The sequence below is a fragment of the Erythrolamprus reginae genome, chromosome 9 (assembly GCF_031021105.1).
Source record: "Erythrolamprus reginae isolate rEryReg1 chromosome 9, rEryReg1.hap1, whole genome shotgun sequence".
Lineage (NCBI taxonomy): Eukaryota > Metazoa > Chordata > Lepidosauria > Squamata > Dipsadidae > Erythrolamprus > Erythrolamprus reginae.
Genome location: NC_091958.1, coordinates 13,230,137 through 13,249,703, shown reverse-complemented (window position 1 = coordinate 13,249,703; position 19,567 = coordinate 13,230,137). Strand labels below are relative to the sequence as shown.

General features: G+C 40.1%; 1 protein-coding gene across 1 annotated transcript; it reads left to right on the top strand.

Moving 5' to 3' along the window:
- Positions 1–4,532: 4,532 nt before the first annotated feature.
- On the top strand, positions 4,533–18,343 carry LOC139171869 (C-signal-like). Its single transcript, XM_070760341.1, has 6 exons — positions 4,533–4,682; positions 7,298–7,349; positions 10,323–10,510; positions 13,394–13,552; positions 14,574–14,684; positions 17,932–18,343. The coding sequence occupies exons 1-6, from the start codon at positions 4,536–4,538 to the stop codon at positions 18,049–18,051; spliced, it is 777 nt and encodes a 258-aa protein (XP_070616442.1). The 5' UTR covers positions 4,533–4,535; the 3' UTR covers positions 18,052–18,343.
- The last annotated feature ends 1,224 nt before the right edge of the window (positions 18,344–19,567 follow it).

Below are 19,567 nucleotides of genomic sequence, written 5' to 3'. Positions count from 1 at the left end.
CAACCATGTCTGCTGGAAGTTTGTTCCAAGCATCTACTACTCTTTGAGTCAAATAATATTTTCTCACATTACTTCTAATTTTTCCCCCAACTAACCTCGGATTGTGCCCCCTTGTTCTTGGGTTCACTTTCCTATTAAAAACACTTCCCTCCTGAACCTTATTACTTAGATCAGTGTTTTTCAACCAATGTGCCGTGGCACACTAGTGTGCCGTGAGACATGGTTAGGTATGCTGTGGGGAAATTAAACATGGGTTCCCAAACTATGACCATTAATTATCTTCCAAAAATCCTTCAGGACCAGCACGATCCCCAAGCTGTGGTCAAAAGCAATAGTCACCCCCATTTTCAAAAAAGGAGACCCTTCACTAGTGGACAAATACAGATGAATATCTCTCTGTTGCGTCCCTTGTAAAATCATGGAATCAATTATAAATCGATCAATCACCCTCTACTTAGAATCTAATAACCTACTCTCAAACAAACAATTTGGATTCAGAAAGAAATTATCCTGCAACCTACAACTACTTCACTGCAAAAACATTTGGACTACTCTCCTCGACCAAGGAAAATCCATTGATGCAATTTATATAGACTTTTGCAAAGCCTTCGACTCAGTGGTCCACGACAAACTACTCCTAAAACTCAAATCCTATGGCATCTCAGAACTCCTCCACAACTGGATTACTGCATTCCTGTCAAACAGGCTACAAATTGTCAAAATTGGTTGCGCCATCTCCACCCCCGCCCCTGTCATAAGCGGCATTCCCCAGGGAAGCCTACTAGGTCCTACTCTCTTCATTGTCTACATCAATGACCTCTGTGACTATATCGAAAGCAACTGTATTCTTTTTGCCGACGATGTGAAACTTTTCAACACCATGTCCAGTCAACGAAGCAGCGGAAGTGATGTGCCGGTGTCTGGAGGCTGTTGGGGCCTGGATGGGTGTCAACAGACTCAAACTCAACCCGGATAAGACGGAGTGGCTGTGGGTCCTGGCTTCCAAGGACAATTCTATCTGTCCGTCCATTACCCTGGGGGGGGAAATTATTGACCCCCTCGGAGAGGGTCCGCAACTTGGGCATCCTCCTCGATCCACAGCTAACATTAGAGAACCATCTTTCAGCTGTGGCGAGGGGGGCGTTTGCCCAGGTTCTTCTGGTGCACCAGTTGCGGCCCTATCTGGACCGGGACTCATTGCTCACAGTCACTCATGCCCTCATCACCTCGAGGTTCGACTACTGTAACGCTCTCTACATGGGGCTACCTTTGAAAAGTGTTTGGAAACTTCAGATCGTGCAGAATGCAGCTGCGAGAGCAGTCATGGGCTTACCTAGGTATGCCCATGTTTCGCCATCACTCCGCAGTCTGCATTGGTTGCCGATCAATTTCCGGTCACAATTCAAAGTGTTGGTTATGACCTTTAAAACCCTTCATGGCATTGGACCAGAATACCTCCGAGACCGCCTCCTGCCGCACGAATCCCAGCGACCGATTAGGTCCCACAGAGTGGGCCTTCTCCGGGTCCTGTCAACTAAACAATGTCGGTTGGCAGGCCCCAGGGGAAGAGCCTTCTCTGTGGCGGCCCCGACTCTCTGGAACCAACTCCCCCCGGAGATTAGAACTGCCCCTACTCTCCCTGCCTTCCGTAAAGTTCTTAAAACCCACCTCTGTCATCAGGCATGGGGGAACTGAAACATCTCCCCCGGGCATGTACAATTTATGTATGGTATGTTTGTGTGTGTGTGTGCTTGTTAGTATATTGGGGTTCTTTTTAAACTTTTTTAAATATTTAAAATTATTTGGATTTGTTACGATTTGTTTAGGCCTTGTTGTCAGCCACCCCGAGTCCGCGGAGAGGGGCGACATACAAATCTAAATAATAAATAAAATAAAATAAAATAAATAAATAAACACCACTGATAACACACTCACTCTCCAAAAAGACCTGGACTTTGTCTCAGACTGGTCTAACATCTGGCAACTTCAAATATCAACCAACAAATGCTCTACCCTCCACATCGGCAAAAATAATCCAAACCGCACATACGAACTGAGTAAACAATCTCTCACTGCTAACCCACATTCTGTAAAAGACCTTGGAATACTAATATCGAATGACCTAAGTGCTAAAGCCCACTGCAACAATATCGCCAAAAAAGCTTCTAGAGTTGTTAACCTGATCCTACGCAGCTTCTGCTCAGGCAATCTCACACTACTCACAAGAGCCTACAAAACTTTTGCCAGACCCATACTAGACTACTGCTCATCTATCTGGAACCCATACCACATCTCAGACATCAACGCCCTCGAAAATGTCCAAAGATATTTCACCAGAAGAGCCCTTCACTCCTCCACTCAAACAGAATATCCTACGAAAATAGACTAACAATCCTGGGCCTAGAAAGCCTAGAACTACGGCGCCTAAAACACGATTTGAGTATTGCCCACAAGATCATATGCTGCAACGTCCTACCAGTCAATGACTACTTCAGCTTCAACTGCAATAACACAAGAGCATGCAACAGATTCAAACTTAATATGAACCGCTCCAAACGTGACTGTAAAAAATATGATTTCAACAATCGAGTTATCGAAGCGTGGAACTCATTACCGGACTCAATTGTGTCAACCCCTAACCCCCAACACTTCTCCCTTAGACTCTCCACGATTGACCTCTCCAGGTTCCTAAGAGGCTAGTAAGGGGCGTACATAAGTGCACTGGTGTGCCTTTCGTCCCCTGTCCAATTGTCTTTCCTTTCTTTCACCTATCTTATATATTCTCTTCCTTTCATATATCCTCTCCTCTAAGTTCACTTTCACCCTCATTTATATTATTACATGTCTATTTTTCTTCCTATGTATTTGTGTATTGGACAAATGAATGAATGAATAAATAAATAAATGTATGTGGCCTGCCGCCAGCCACCTCCATCCGAACTTAAACATTCCCCTCACAATCCCTCCAGCTATCAGCGACAGGAAGAGTAGAGGCACAGGGAACACTCACTGACCAATCACCTTCTAGGATTCATCCCGACCACTAGCGATGAACCAATAGCAGGCCGCCTCTCATCCACACCCAGGAAGGTCCCCACTCGGACTGCCGCACACTTGTCATTGTGTGGCCGCGCCGAGGAGTTGAAACTGCTACTCCTCCCCATGGTCCCGATTTCTAATCCTAGTCAGGACTGGAGGTAAATGTTGCCACCACTAGATGAAGCCTCAGCCTCAGCTGGTTATGTCTATCCTGATGGTGTATATAGATTATTAACTATATATATGATATGTACTGTGTTAGAGTGTCATTTAAATTTTTTATTTATTTATTTATGACTGTCTGTCTGTCTGTCTGTCTGTCTGTCTGTCTGTCTGCCTGCTCAGGAATGGCACCGGACCAGATTACCTCAGGGAGCGCCTTCTGCTGCACGAATCCCAGCGACCAGTTAGGTCCCACAGAGTGGATCTTCTCCGGGTCCCGTCAACTAAGCAATGTCGCCTGGCGGGACCCAGGGGAAGACCCTTCTCTGTGGCGGCCCCAGCCCTCTGGAACCAACTCCCCCAAGAGATTAGAACTGCCCCCACCCTCCTTGCCTTTCGTAAACAACTTAAAACCCACCTCTGCCGCCAGGCATGGAGGAATTGAGATCCTCTTTCCCCCTAGGCCTTTACAATTCTATGCATGGTATGTATGTATGTATGTTTGGTTTTTTATATTAATGGATTCTTAATCATTTCTACTACCAAATTACTATTGTACACTGTTTTATTGTCGCTGTTGGCCGCCCAGAGTCTCCGGAGAGGGGCAGCATACAAATCCAATAAATGTATGTATGTATGTATGTATGTATGTATGTATGTATGTATGAATGTATGTATGTATGTATGTATGTATGTATGCATTTATTTATTTGTTTGTTTGTTTGTTTGTTTATTTATTTATTCATTTATTCCAATACACAACAATAATTTTGGGTCATTTTGGTTGGTGGCGTGCCCCAGGATTTTGTAAATGTAAAAAATGTGCCGCGGCTCAAAAAAGATGGAAAATCACAGATTTAGATGACTTTCTAAAGTCAGCTGTGGATTGAGGAAGACACCAAGTTGTGAAGGGGGGTCAAAAGTTTCCTCCCCCAAAGTGATGGACGGACAGATGGAACTGTCCTTGGGAGGCAGAACCCACAGCCACTCCGTCTTGTTGGGGTTTAGTCTGAGCCTGTTAACACCCATCCAGACCCCAACAGCCTCCAGGCACCAACCCATTATTTCCACTGCTACACTGAGCATAGCAAAAAAAGAAACAGCTGCACAAAATGTGAAAAAAGAAATCAAGAAAGAAAAAAAGAAGTAAAATCTATGCAAGATTGGGTAAAACCCTGGCGGTGTTTGCCAAATCCCTCCTTCTTACTTATCTTCAGGTGTATTGCTGCAAGAGTTATACTATAGGTGGAAGCATTGCAACAAATTAAGTTACGGCACTACTTAAGGGCAGGCACAAAGCCATTCCTTAGTTAGCCTGGTCTGGCAAGAGAGAGATGGAACAACTGAATCCGCAGAGTGTTCTGGTGACCGGTTCTAACCGTGGACTTGGATTGGAGCTGGTCAGGCAGCTGGTAAAGAAAAGCAACCCCCCGAAATGGATCTTTGCCACCTGCCGGGACCCGGCTGGACCCCGAGCTCAGGTGAGAATTGGGGTGGCTTTGACTTTATGTGGGAAGAACATTTTGTTTTTATGTAATGGAAATTTGCTTATCTCCTAGGTAGTGATAGTGCAGGCATGGTTGGGTTAGACATGATGGATCTATCTATCTATCTATCTATCTATCTATCTATCTATCTATCTATCTATCTATCTATCATCTATCATCTATCTATCTATCTATCATCTATCTATCTCTCTCTCTCTATCTATCTATCTTCTATCTTCTATCTTCTATCTATCTATCATCTATCTATCTATCTATCTATCATCTCTCTCTCTCTCTCTCTCTCTATCTATCTATCTATCTATCTTCTATCTTCTATCTATCTATCTATCTATCTATCTATCTATCTATCTATCTATCTATCTATCTATCTATCTATCTATCTATCTATCTATCTTCTATCTATCTTCTATCTATCTATCTATCATCTATCTATCTATCTATCTATCTATCATCTATCTATCATCTATCTATCTATCATCTATCAATCTATCTATCTATCTATCTATCTATCATCTATCTATCTATCTATCTATCTATCTATCTATCTATCTATCTATCTATCTATTTCTCCATCATGTATATATGTGTATATATATGTGTGTGAGTGTGCACGCATGTGCATGTGTATGTAATTATAGGTATAGGTATAGGTGTAGGTGTAGATATAGGTATACATCTATGTCCACGTCTATATCTAGTCTACAGATATAAATATAGATATAGATGATATAGATGATATAGATCAGTGTTTTCCAACCTTGGCAACTTGAAGATATCTGTACTTCAACTCCCAGAATTCTGGGAGTTGAAGTCCAAATATGTTCAAATTGCCAAGGCTGGGAAACACTGATATAGATATAGATAGATATAGATATATCTCCGGGACCGCCTTCTGCTGCACGAATCCCAGCGACCAGTTAGGTCCCACAGAGTTGGCCTTCTCTGGGTCCCATCGACTAAACAATGTTGTTTGGCTGGACCCAGGGGAAGAGCCTTCTCTGTGGCGGCCCCGACCCTATGGAATCAACTCCCCCCAGATATCAGAGTCACCCCCACCCTCCTTGCCTTTCGTAAGCTCTTAAAAACCCACCTCTGTCGTCAGGCATGGGGGAATTGAAATATTTCCTTCCCCTAGGCTTTTAAAATTTATGTATGGTATGACTGTATGTATGACTGATCTCTTAAATTGGGGTTTTTAGAATTTTTTAATATTAGATTTGTTTACGTTGTCTTTTTACTGTTGTTAGCCACCCCGAGTCTGCGGAAAGGGGCGGCATACAAATCTAATAAATAATAATAATATAGATATAGATAGATATAGATGAGATAGAGATAGATGATATAGCTATAGCTATAGCTATAGTGAGAGATTAGAGATAGAGATAGAGACAGATATGCATCTATATATATTAGAGTTATCTGGAAAGTAAGGTTACAAGGCATATACTGTAGCTCTCAAGGGGAAGTTGCTTTTACTATCATGTAACAGGAAGCCAGAGGGAGAGAATGAGCAGTGCCATTGGTCAGTAGATCATCATAAGGTACAACACTTAATGATAGTCCGGGACTCCGGGCCCGAATAAGCAATTAAAACATATTAGGAACCAGTCAATGTAAATTGTACGGATACAAGCAACAATCATAGAGTCACTTTTGGGAGGAGATGGGTGATGGGAACAATGAGAAGATTAATAGTAATGCAGACTTAGTAAATAGTTTGATAGTGTTGAGGGAATTATTTGTTTAGCAGAGTGGTGATGTTCGGGGAAAAACCTGTTCTTGTATCTCGTTGTCTTGGTGTGCAGTGCTCTGTAGCGACGTTTTGAGGGTAGGAAATGAAACAGTTGATGTCCAGGATGTGAAGGGTCTGTAGATATTTTCACAGCCCTCGTTTTGATTTATTTTATTTATTTATTTTGTCCAATACAAATTGAAAGTTAAGGAGAATAAACACGTGTAGTAGCAAATATCAGGGAAGGGATAGAAGAAGAGATATGAGAATAGAATACATCAATGAAGAGTAGAGGAAGGATATATGGATGGGAGAAAAGATATATAAAATATAGGAGAGACAATTGGACAGGGGACGGAAGGCACACTAGTGCACTTATGGTAATGAGTTCCACGCTTCAACAACTCGATTGCTAAAGTCATATTTTTTACAGTCAAGTTTGGAGCGGTTGATATTAAGTTTGAACCTGTTGCGGTAGACTTGTGCAGTATACCGGTCCTCAATGGAAGACAGGTTGGTAGCAATTATTTTTTCTGTAATTCTCATTATCCTCTGAAGTCCATGTCCATCTTGTTGGATTGCAGAACCAAGTCAGACGGTTACAGAGGGCAAGATGACCGACTCAATCATTCCTCTGCAAACTGTATCAGCTTTCTGAGTTGGTGCAGAAAGAACCTTCCTTGTTGTGCTTTCTTGATGATATTGTTGATGTTAGGTGTCCATTTTAGATCTTGTGATTATAGTAGAACCTAGAAATTTGAAGGTCTCTACTGTTGATTCTCTGTCGTCTAGTATAGTAAGAGGTGGAATTATGAAAGAAAAGGCACTAAGTTTGTTAAATTTTTTTCCCTTTCAGGACCTGAAGAATTTGGCTGCTGAACACCCACAAATTGTCATCATGGCATTGGGTATGTATTCTGAAAATCCCTTTGGTTTGTCTTTAGCTGAGAGGGAAAATAACTGAAATGCAGAGACACAACCGATCATGGGTTTATACATTTTAGGCAGAATTCCCAAAATGGATTCCAGAATAGAATGGAATGGAATGGAATGGAATGGAATAGAGTAGAGTAGAGTAGAGTAGAGTAGAGTAGAGTAGAATAGAATAGAATAGAATAGAATAGAATTCTTTATTGGCCAAGTGTGATTACAAACACAAGGAATTTGTCTTTGGTGCATATGCTCTCAGTGTACATAAAAGAAAATATACATTTGTCAAGAATTATGACCCCATGTCATAGGGGTCAAATAAGCAATCAGGAAACGATCAATATTAATAGAAATCTTAAGGATACTAGCAACAAGTTACAGTTATATAGTCTAAGTGGGAGGAGATGGGTGATAGGAACGATGAGAAAAAACTAGAACTAATAGTAGTGCAGACTTAGTAAATAGTTTGCCAGTGTTGAGGGGATTATTTGTTTAGCAGAGTGACGGTGTTGGGGAAAAAAATGTTCTTGTGTTGTCTTGGTGTTTAGTGCTCTACAGTGACGTTTTGAGGGAAGGCGTTGAAACAATTTATGTCCAGGATGTGAAGGGTCTGTAGGTATTTTCACAGCCCTCGTTTTGACTCGTGCAGTATACAAGTCCTCAAACTTGATTTGCTACCAGCAAAGAAAGAAGCATTTTGCTGGGAATGTGCATTGGAAGATCAGTATCCAGGTGATAACTTAAGACATTTTCTACTTTCTCTTCTATTTCTGTCAAACTGATAGGTGGTATTGGCAGCAAATTTGGTGGTATTATTGGGAGGGATTCTCACCCAAAACTTGGCGGTGAGTTTAGTAGTTTCAATATCTGATAAGAGTGACGATCAGTGGTGAGCTGCTGGCAGAATGCCTAATTGTGCGCAGCTCCATGGGTCTGGAACACGAGTGCGGGGTCGAGCACAACTATGCTTCCTGCACCTGTTCAGGTAGCAAAATTGCGCACAGGGATGCACATGTTTTGGCAAGGTTTTTTTGCTTCGCCACATGCAAGCTGGGAGGAACCCACCCCTGGTTACAAACATTAATTAAATTCACGACCACAACACAGAAACCTGTCAATCATGCTGCTTTCATACATTCCATTTCAGAGTGGGAGGAGGAAGATTTCAATAAATTATGGCTTCGGGTCAAAGCTTTACCCTGTCCATGGTTTAATAAAAGATATGAACTCAGATACTGTCTTATCTTTATTGGCTTAGAGAAGAACATCAAAAGCATAAGTAGATGACAAGTCTCTGCAATCTTGAGATTACTCTCACATGTTTCTACAGGAATGTCATTTTATCAAAAGGCAGCTGAGAAAATAGAAAGAGCAGGCTCAACAAAATGCAAGTATGTTTTTGACAAAGGAGACCAAAGCTTTTGACAAAGTAGACCATAACCCTTTACTAAACAAAGTAGAAGAATGTGGGATGGACAGCTACACCACCCAATAGATTCAAAACTAGCTAACCAATCACACTCAACACCCAGTGCTCAATGGAACTACATCTACATGGAGGGATGTAACCAGTGGAGCACCCCAAGACTCTATTTTAGGCCCAGTACTCTTCGACATCTTCATCAATGACTTGGACAAGGGGATAGATTGGGAATTTATCAAATTTGTAGATGACACCAAACTGGCAGGAATAGCCAACACTCCAGAAGATAGGTGCAAAATACAGAAGGATTGTGACAAACTTGAACAATGGGCGCTATCTAACCAAATGAAATTCAATGGTGAAAAAAGTAAGATTCTACATTTAGGGAAGAAAAGCAAAATGTACAGGTACCGTATATGTGGTACATTGCTCAACTGTAGTAACTGTGAGAGGGATCTTGGAGTCATAGTGGACAACCATTTAAATATGAGCCAGCCGTGTACAGCAGCTGCCAAAAAAGCCAACGCAGTTCTAGGCTGCATTAACAAAGGGATAGAATCAAGATCACATGAAGTGTTAATACCACTTTATAAGGCCTTGGTAAGGCCACGCTTGGAATACTGCATTCAGTTTTGGTCACCACGATTCAAAAAGGATGTTGAGACTCTAGAAAAAGTGCAGAGAAGGGTGACAAAGATGATTAGGGGTCTAGAGGCTAAAACATATGAAGAACAGTTGCAAGAACTGGTCATGGCTAGTTTGATGAAGAGAGGGACCAGGGGAGACATGATAGCAGTCTTCCAATATCTCAGGGGTTGCCACAAAGAAGAAGGAGTCAAGCTATTTTCCAAAGCACCTGAGGGTAGAACAAGAAGCAATGGGTGGACGCTGAACAAGGAGAGAAGCAACTTAGAACTAAGGAGAAATTTCCTGACAGTTAGAACAATTAATCCATATCTCTTCTTCTATCCCTTCCCTGATATTTACTACTACACATTTTTATTCTCCTTAACTTTCAATTTGTATTGGACAAAATAAATAAATAAAATAAATAAAATAAGTAAAATAAGTAAAATAAGTAAAATAAATAAAATAAATAAAATAAATAAAATAAATAAAATAAATAAAATAAATAAAATAAATAAAATAAATAAAATAAATAAAATAAATAAAATAAATAAAATAAATAAAATAAATAAAATAAATAAAATAAATAAAATAAATAAAATAAATAAAATAAATAAAATAAATAAAATAAATAAAATAAAATAAATAAATCCGTGAAACAGCTTGCCTCCAGAAATTGTGAATGCTCCAACACTGGAAGTTTTTAAGATGTTGGATAACCATCTGTCTGAAGTAGAGTAGGGTTTCCTGCCTAAGCAGGGGGTTGGACTAGAAGACCTCCAAGGTCCCTTCCAACTCTGTTGTTGTTGTTGTTATTATTATTATTATATTTATTGGATCACAGTGCAGTATGCAAAGTTGGAGATGGAGTAATCTACCTTTATTTTCCCCTCCACGTAAGACACAACCGATCCATCCAGCATCAAGGCAGCTGCTGCCAAAGTCACCAAATGCCTAAAAGGGGCTGGATTGAACCTCCTGATTAATAATGCAGGGATTATAAATATCAGCAGCATGGAGACGGAAACACCAGAGAGCATGGCTGAGATCTACAGAACCAATGTGATTGGGCCCATGACTGTTGTCCAGGTAAGGAAACTTTCAAGCCCCTTGGACTCGATAGAAAATTAAGATGCAGGCATTCCATACAACATGTTTTGACTTGTCTGGGTCCTCCCCCCAACTCCACCCGGATTAAGGAATTCCAGGGTAAGGCTGAACTTTGTCCAGGAAATTCCCTGAAGAACTCTGGTCCACTTTCTCACACTCCGCTCAACCACCCCGCCTCCCCTGATTCATGGTTTTAAAAATATGGACCCTGAGCTCTCTGAACTCCTTGAAGAATAGGATATCAGGATCTGATTAGAAATGCTACCCAGTAGCTGCTCAGACTGTGATAGACTACAGTTAGAAGATGGAAGAATTGCATTGATAGAAAGAGGGACGCTGGGGGTTCCATTTGGTTAGATTAAAGGACAAGATAATTATTATTTTAAAAAAAATATTTGACTGTGCAGAGCTAGATGACATGATGCAAGAACTGAAAGAGAAGGATGATTCAAAATACAGTGTTCCCTCGATTTCCGCGGGGGATGCGTTCTGAGACCGCCCGCGAAAGTCGAATTTCCGCGAAGTAGAGATGCGGAAGTAAATACACCATTTTTGGCTATGGACAGTATCACAAGCCATCCCTTAACACTTTAAACCCTTAAATTACCATTTCCCATTCCCTTAACAACCATTTACTCACCATTATTACTGGTACTCACCATTGAATAAGACACTTAGTGATCCTGATATTTATAAATATAATTATTTATTAACAATAATTATTTTTTTTGTTATTTATTTGCAAAAATTATTACTTTGGCGATGACATATGATGTCATCGGGTGGGAAAAACCGTGGTATAGGGGGAAAAACGTGAAGTATTTTTTAATTAATATTTTTTTAAAAACCGTGGTATAGGCGATTCGCGAAGTTTGAACCCGCGAAAATTGAGGGAACACTGTATTATGAAGTATGGACGGAATTTTATAATTGGGTAGAAAAACAGAAGCAGAATAAAGCTGTATAAAGGAGTATTATGTTAAACAGTTATAAAAATACAAAATGGCTATTGTAGAAATTATGAATGAGAATATGTATATAAATATAGGGGGAGAGGCTTTAGATAAAGCTAAATGAAAACGGTTGGTATTGAGTGTTGTAAAATAATACAAATGATAAATGGATTAGCTGTCCAAATAGACAGCAGGGGGCGTGTTTGTTACACGTTCTTATGTGTTTTTCATTTTCTTTCTATTCTTTCTTTCTTTTTTTCTCCCTTTTGTGTCAGGTCCTTGTTTGTTTCAAGACAATTGTACAATACAAGATCAGTTTATAGAAATACGAAATGGATACCACAGATTATGTACCGTCTTTTTAATTGTATATAATTTCAATAAAACTGTTTCCTAAAAAGAAAGAAAGAATGAAAGAAAGGAAGGAAGGAAGGAAGGAAGGAAGGAAGTAAATATTAGTACTAGTATTGTTGTTTTGTTGTTGTTGTTATTATTATTATTATTATTAGTAGTAGTAGTAGTAATATTAGTATTCATATTCGTATTGTTGTTTTGTTGTTGTTGTTATTATTATTATTAGTAGTAGTAATATTAGTATTTGTTTTCATATTAATTTTAATATTTTAATATTTTAATATTTTAATATTTTAATATTTTAATATTTTAATATTTTAATATTTTAATATTTTAATATTTTAATATTTTAATATTTTAATATTTTAATATTTTAATATTTTAATATTTTAATATTTTAATATTTTAATATTTTAATATTTTAATATTTTAATATTTTAATATTTTAATATTTTAATATTTTAATATTTTAATATTTTAATATTTTAATATTTTAATATTTTAATATTTTAATATTTTAATATTTTAATATTTTAATAAATATTTTAATATTTTAATATTTTAATATTTTAATATTTTAATATTTTAATATTTTAATATTTTAATATTTTAATATTTTAATATTTTAATATTTTAATATTTTAATATTTTAATATTTTAATATTTTAATAAATATTTTAATATTTTAATATTTTAATATTTTAATATTTTAATATTTTAATATTAGTACTTGTTGTGGTTCCGTCTGAGGCCCCTCCGGGAACGGCTGACCTTCTGTCGGTTTCCAGCTCAGAGGGAGAGGCTGAGGAACAGGAGGTGCAGACAGACGAGGAGGAATCCCAGGCTGAAGAAGAGGGAGGACAGCCAGAGTCCCACCAGGGGGAGCTCTCCTCAGCAAGCAGCCTGGATTCCTTAGAGGAAAGTGCACAAGCCATAATTGATCTGCGACAACGAAGAGCTAATCAGAGACGGAGTCAATTGGCTAAATACTTTCAGCATTAAAGTGGCAGCAGCTGGGTTTGGGTGTGGTGCTCTTGGGAAAGGCTAAAAGGCAGACCCACCCTTCCTGGCTTGTGGAGTTTTATCTTTGAGAGTCGTGGGACCTGACTGTGAACTTTGGCGTCTTGGAATCCTGGTTTGTGCCTTTGCCTATTGAAACCTTGGGGGGGGGGGGGGTGCCAGCAAGAAGCTTGCTGTATTGTCTGGACATCAGGACCCTGCTGTACCGTATTATATCCTGTCTGTTGGGAAGAACAGGTTTTCCTCTGTGCTTATTTTTTCCAGTTATAAACTACTTTTGGCTTTTACCAGAGTGTCTGGCTGTTTTTTCCAGTTGGTGTTGAGGTCTGGGGGAACCCAGACAGAACAAGTACTAGTATTGTTGTTTGTTGTTGTTGTTGTTATTACTACTACTACTACTACTACTACTACTACTACTACTACTACTACTACTTCCTAGGTCCCTCTGTTCTGTTGTGCTCTGTCACGCTATGCTCTATTCTAATTTTCTTACAGAAAGTTTGACTGTCCTTCATTTCTTCTGTTCATCCTCCAGGTGTTTATTCCTCTGCTGAGGAAGGCGGCTAAACAAAGTCCCCTGAAAGGCATGAGCTGCAGCAAAGCTGCCATCATCAACTTTTCCAGTGAAGCAGGTTCCATCACAAACGTCCTTGAATGGCAGCGGGGCCACATCATTGCTTATCGCTGTAGTAAGGTACAGATGAACCCATGATCTGAGAATGTAAAGGTCAATTCTGTTATTTATTTACTTATTTTTGTCAAGTACGTATTGGTGGTATACAAAGATATAACAATATTTATATACATGATATTGGTGCTAATAATAGAGAAACATTAGGACAGGGGAAGGTAGGCACGCTGGGGCTTTTATGCACGCCCCTTACTGACCTCTTAGGAATTGGGAGAGGTCAACGGTGGAAAGTCGAAGGGTAAAGTTTTGGGGGTTAGGTGATGATACTACAGAGTCAGGTAGTGAGTTCCATGCATTAACTACTCAGTTGCTAAAGTCGTATTTCCTACAGTCGAGTTTGGAGCGGTTTACTTTGAGTTTGTATCTGTTATGTGCTCATGTATTGTTGTGATCGAAGCTGAAGTAGTCGTTGGCAGGAAGGATGTTGTAGCAGATGATTTTATGGGCTATGCTTAGGTCGTGTTTAAAGCAACATAGTTCTAAGCCTAGGATTTCAAGTCTGGTTGCGTAAGATATTATTTTACAAGTAGAAGAATGGAGAGCTCTTCTCGTAAAGTATCTCTGGACATCCCCAAACCCCCTTAGATTATCCATGGTTGACCTATCCAGATTCCTAAGAGGTCAGTAAGGGGCAAATACAAGTGCACTAGAGTGCCTTCCGTCCCCTGTCCTATTGCTCTCCTATATCTCCTATACCTTTCTTCTATTCCTATATCTCTTCTTCTATTCTTTCATTGATATGTTTTATTCCTATATCTTCTCTTCTATTCTTTCTTAGATATATTTTACTATGATTATATCCTCTATAACCTTCATTATGTATTTTCCTATGTGTATACCCACTGAAACACTCATTGTGTATTGGACAAAATAAATAAATAAATAAATAAAATAAATAAATAAATGTATTTATGTCCGAAATGTTGTTATCCCAAGCAGGGAAGAGCACATTTGAATGGTCTGCCATCCTTGAGAAGTTAGATGAAGCATTCATTTATCTTCCTTTCCCTCCTCTTCCTCATAGAGTGCCCTGAATATGCTCTCCAAATGCCAGTCCTTGTATCTTGCCAAAGATGACATCTTGTGTATTGCGTTGCATCCTGGATGGGTACAGACTGACATGGGGAATATGATGGTAAGCAAATTGGATCCCCTGAATTTTATACAGTGAAAACAAATATGGACCAAATTATCTCTACTAGAAATGGAAGGTTCCAAAAAATAAAAATAAAAATACTCTTGCCATTCTAGGGATGGTCCAGCAGGGTCACCATCAGTGAACTGTTGGACAATATTACTCAGTTTGTCATGTAGATGGTTGAGTGGTTCAGGGTGGGGAATTTTGTAGTGGGTAAGACATTTTATTCTATTTTTAAATTTACCTATTCTGATTTTATGTATAGTGGGACTGGTCTCTGGGTGTTACACGACTTTCGTTGCCAATGACAATTCGTTGCTTTGACAATGACAATAAATTTATTATTATTATTATTATTATTATTATTATTATTATTATTATTATTATTATTATTTTCTCAACAATTTCAGGAAATAACACTTGGATTTTTCTTGAGAGAGTTTCATCTTAAATCAGGCAGTGTCTGAAATAATATGTACCAAATACTATGATAGATTCGAATTCTAGAAACAGCCAGATGTGCCCCTGGAATCCTGTGGTTTCAGATGAGGTTCAAGATGGTCCTGAAGGAATCTGAACATATCTGTGATCACCAGAATATTATATTTTGGGATTTAACATTTCTCCATTACTATCAGAGAATTTATGTTAGCTGCTATGGGGATAGGGCGGTGATAGCTATTGTGCTTGGCTCTGGCCCAGCTCCTGCCCCAAGGAATGTGGAGGTGGATGCAGGGGAAACATCAACATGTCATAGCCCTGTTTTATTGCCGACAGAGGCAGGTAGTGCAGTTTCCTCAGATGAAGAAAAAGGTGGGGGTGACTTGGAAGAGGGGGGCTTGGCACACAGCCCAGGAAGCCAATCTCCATTATCTTCGGTCGATTCGGAGGCGGAAGTCTTAGACCCATGCAGGCGGAGAGTTATGCGTAGAAGAGACCAATTGAGGAAATATTACAGGAGATAAGAGAGGCCACCTGTGTTTGGGAGGGGCTCTAGTAATTAGCGCTGCTGATATAAATAGCAGCGTGTTGGTTTGGCCGTTGTGGAAGATTATCTGATCGCAGTTCTTCAGGACCATGTTTTGCTGTTTTCTGGACTTTGTTGATTTTTCACGCCTTTGAAACCAAAGCAGAGCAAAGTGTGTGTGTCTCACTTCGTTGGAAGAAGGAGGGCTGTGACGTTCCTTCACAGCTGCTAGCTAAGTACTTAAGGATTGATTAAGGGGATTGTACAGCCTACAAGGTTGTTTTGGGATGAGTGCTCTTTGCAATACAAAAAGGGTGCTTTATTTCTTTTGAATTTTGTGATAAAGAACATTGTTTTGAATTTTCAAACGTGTGTGTGTCTGAAATTTGTACCGTTGAATTTTTGGGAGACTCCTATCAGAGAGCCCGGCAGAACAATAGCGAACATTTTTTTGCTTGGGGGCCAAAAGGGCAAATGTGTGTCCACACCCATAATGCAATGCCCTCCCTTCCCACACACATGCATGCACAAGCCCTCCATGTTCCTGAAGACTGGGGTGGTGGTGGTAAAAAACTTTCCAAAGTTCTGATGGCCCGTTGGGCCGTTTTTCATTCTCCAGAGGCTTCAGGGAAGCCTCCTCAAGACTCCAGAGGGTGAAAATGGCCTTCTTCAAGGGTGAAAATCAGCTCATTATGCACATGCACTCTGGAGCTGACATAGAGCAATGCTTCATGTGCTTTCCAATATGGCTCTGTGTGCTACTTGTGGCCATCACGGAAAAAAGGTTTTTTTTTAATTACAGTGGTACCTCATTCTTGTTTCTCACGTGGCAATGGACCAGTAATTAATCTCCAATTAATGCTCAGAAACAAGGTTTTGAAATGAAATGATCTATTTACAATAAGGTTTGCTGTGAAGCACAAATTAGAACCAAAGAATGTCTTTCAACTGCCAAAGTTCAGGCAGGAGGCAGAGTTGATAAGATAGATTCCCAAACAAATGGTTTCAAAGCCAAGAATTACTCACAAGATTCTTTAACCCAGGGGTGGGCTACTGCCTGGACAGGGGGGAATACAGTGGGATAGAGAAAATGGAGCTCCACCCCAGAGCACCCAATTTGCACTGAAAGATGTGGTAGTGTGGTAGTAAAATTTTTTGGTAGCCCTTCACTGCTTTCACCCTATAATTGTCCAGAACCGCAGCAAGGTTTGTTTGAACAACAGGCCAAAACTCTTCATATGCTCTCTTCCTTCGAAGGATGAAATGTTGGTTTTCTGCAAAGGGAACCTCCCAACTCCTTCCCCCTTATATACACCCTGGGAGTACAGACTGCACACAGCTGTGCTCAAGTCCTCCTTCTGAATCTGCATAATTGCTCTTGCCTCCCCCACATCCTTCTCACACTGGCATCCAAGATAGGATCCCTCATCTCCTCTTCCTCCACCGACCCAGGCAAAGCCCCAGTTGGGGGGTTTTATAGCCTCTCCAGGATCCTAACCCCCTATTTCTCCCTTCTCCTCACTGTCTGACTCCTCTGACAACCACACAGGTCTATCATGCCCAGATGGACCCAGTTCATTTGGCTCAAAGTCTGTTGTCAGAGGCAGTGTTCCCTCTAATTTTTTTTTGGGGGGGGGCGGAAAAGTATAGTGTCTGAGCGGCAGTCCTTTTGGGACTGGGCGGCACAGAAATATTAAACAAACAAACAAACAAACAAACAAACAAATAAATAAATAAAAAACCCACCCTGTTTTGCCTCAGAGAATTTCAAAATAAAATACTGTAGTGTGTGTCTATAACAGTGAGCTCATAATAGGGCAACTCTATCAATATCAAAATGCCACTTAAATAGTTGAGCTAGTTTCAAGCTAGACTTTGATTTTCTTTCTCTTTTCCTTACTCCCATTCTTTTTCTTTCTCTTTTCCTTCCTCTCTTTTTTCTATCTGTTTCTCTCTCTTCCTCTCTCTCTCCTTCCCTCTCACTCTTTCCCTCTCGGCTTCTGGGCAGGTTTGGAAAACTCTGAGTTGATGATGATTTTTAAGTGAGCGATTGCTCACTGCTCAGTTTAGAGGGAACTATGGTCAGAGGATCTGGCTGCGATCCAACTACAATGCCTCGGTACTCATCCTTATTTAGTTCCAGGAGGCATGATGAGTTCAGGAGTTTCTGTTTTGATTCCATTGGCTGTTAAGGAATTCACTGTCATTTGATGTTACCTAGGCTTTAAGGCGTTCTTTTGAACTTCTTTTATCCTTTGTCTATTTTCCCCCCCACAGGGAACACCCCCACTGACAATGGAGCAGAGTTTGCGAGCTACTGTGAGAACCCTTGGCCATCTCTCTGAGAAAGATACTGGCACATTTATTAACTGGGAAGGGGATCCTGTACCCTTGTGACCCAACCAAGATGTCACTTTTCTGCACTGAAAGGCCACGTTCTCGTCAAAGGCAATGCAGCTTTTTATCTTCAGTGCTCATTATATCCCACACTGCTTTCTGTGCGCCAACTCTTCCTTGCTTTGGGTAATCTGGTGTGCATAAAATGCTGCTCAACTAGGCTTTGTCAAACTGCAAGTCCCAATGATATATATAAATACTTCTAGGTGTCACTGACAGGAGAATAATATTAGGGGAACTGGGAGGGGTAGCTGCATGAGAAGGAAAAAGTTATTAGTCACAACAAATTTCTTTCTTGGAGTCCAAGGTCATCTTTTGTTCTGCATCAACTGAAGCAAGAGGAAGTCAGTGAAATCCCTACACTCGGACTGATCTTCGTGATGAACTTGTGGGTTTCGGGATGTGGGAAGAACCTCAACCTGGGTTGGGAACTGGAAGGAAGTTAGTGTTGGAGTGGCAACAATGTGACCAACATGGCTCTGATAATAAATCGAACCTTGGCTGAGAGAATTGGACTGGAATCTGATTTATTTATTTATTTATTTATTTATTTATTTATTTGTTTGTTTGTTTGTTTGTTTGTTCGTTCGTTCATTCATTCATTCATTCATTCACTCATTCACTCATTCATTCATTCATTCATTTATTTATTAGATTTGTATGCTGCCCCTCTCCGCAGACTCGGGGCGGCTAACAACAGTAAAAAGACAATATGAACAAATCTAATATTAAAAGTAATGTAAAAAACCCCAATTTAAGAAACCAATCATACATACAGACATACCATGCATACATTTTATAAGCCTAGAGGGAAGGAAATATCTCAGTTCCCCCATGCCTGACGACAGAGGTGGGTTTTAAGGAGCTTACGAAAGGCGAGGAGGGTGGGGGCAACTCTGATATCTGGGGGGAGTAGGTTCCAGAGGGTCGGGGCCGCCACAAGGAAGGCTCTTCCCCTGGGTCCCGCCAAATGACATTGTTTAGTCGACGGGACCCGGAGAAGGCCCACTCTGTGGGACCTAACTGGTCGCTGGGATTCGTGCGGCAGAAGGCGGTCCCTGAGATATTCTGGTCCGATGCCATGAAGGGCTTTATAGGTCATAACCAGATGCAGCAGCATTCATGCCTCATTCCTCCCCATCTGGGCAGTAGCCCACCCCTGTCCCTATGTTACTACTTGCATATTTTAACATGCTCTCAAACTGCTCGGTTGGCAGAAGCTGTGACCAGTAATGGAAGCTCACTCCATTACGTAGCGCTAGGGATTCGAACTGCCAAGCTGCCAACCTTTCTTAGCCACTGAGCCACCACATCCCCTTCACCTTTCAGATAAAAGAGGCTAAACCAGAAAAATAGAGAATGTTCAAGAGAACATCTTGATAATACTGTATTTCTTTTCTTTACATACTTGGTAAATTTCCATAATGTTAATTACACAGATGTGTTTTTATTTACTCTTGCAGGTTGCATGAACTTTCACAGAGTAACCTTTTTTGGTTCTTTCATAAAAAAAGAA

Bases quoted from the DNA above. Each gene is read 5' to 3' on its own strand.
- LOC139171869 (XM_070760341.1), top strand. From the start codon at position 4,536: ATGGAACAACTGAATCCGCAGAGTGTTCTGGTGACCGGTTCTAACCGT. The intron at 10,511-13,393 runs GTAAGGAAACTT...TTCATCCTCCAG, and splicing joins GGCCCATGACTGTTGTCCAG to GTGTTTATTCCTCTGCTGAG. The intron at 14,685-17,931 runs GTAAGCAAATTG...TCCCCCCCACAG, and splicing joins CTGACATGGGGAATATGATG to GGAACACCCCCACTGACAAT.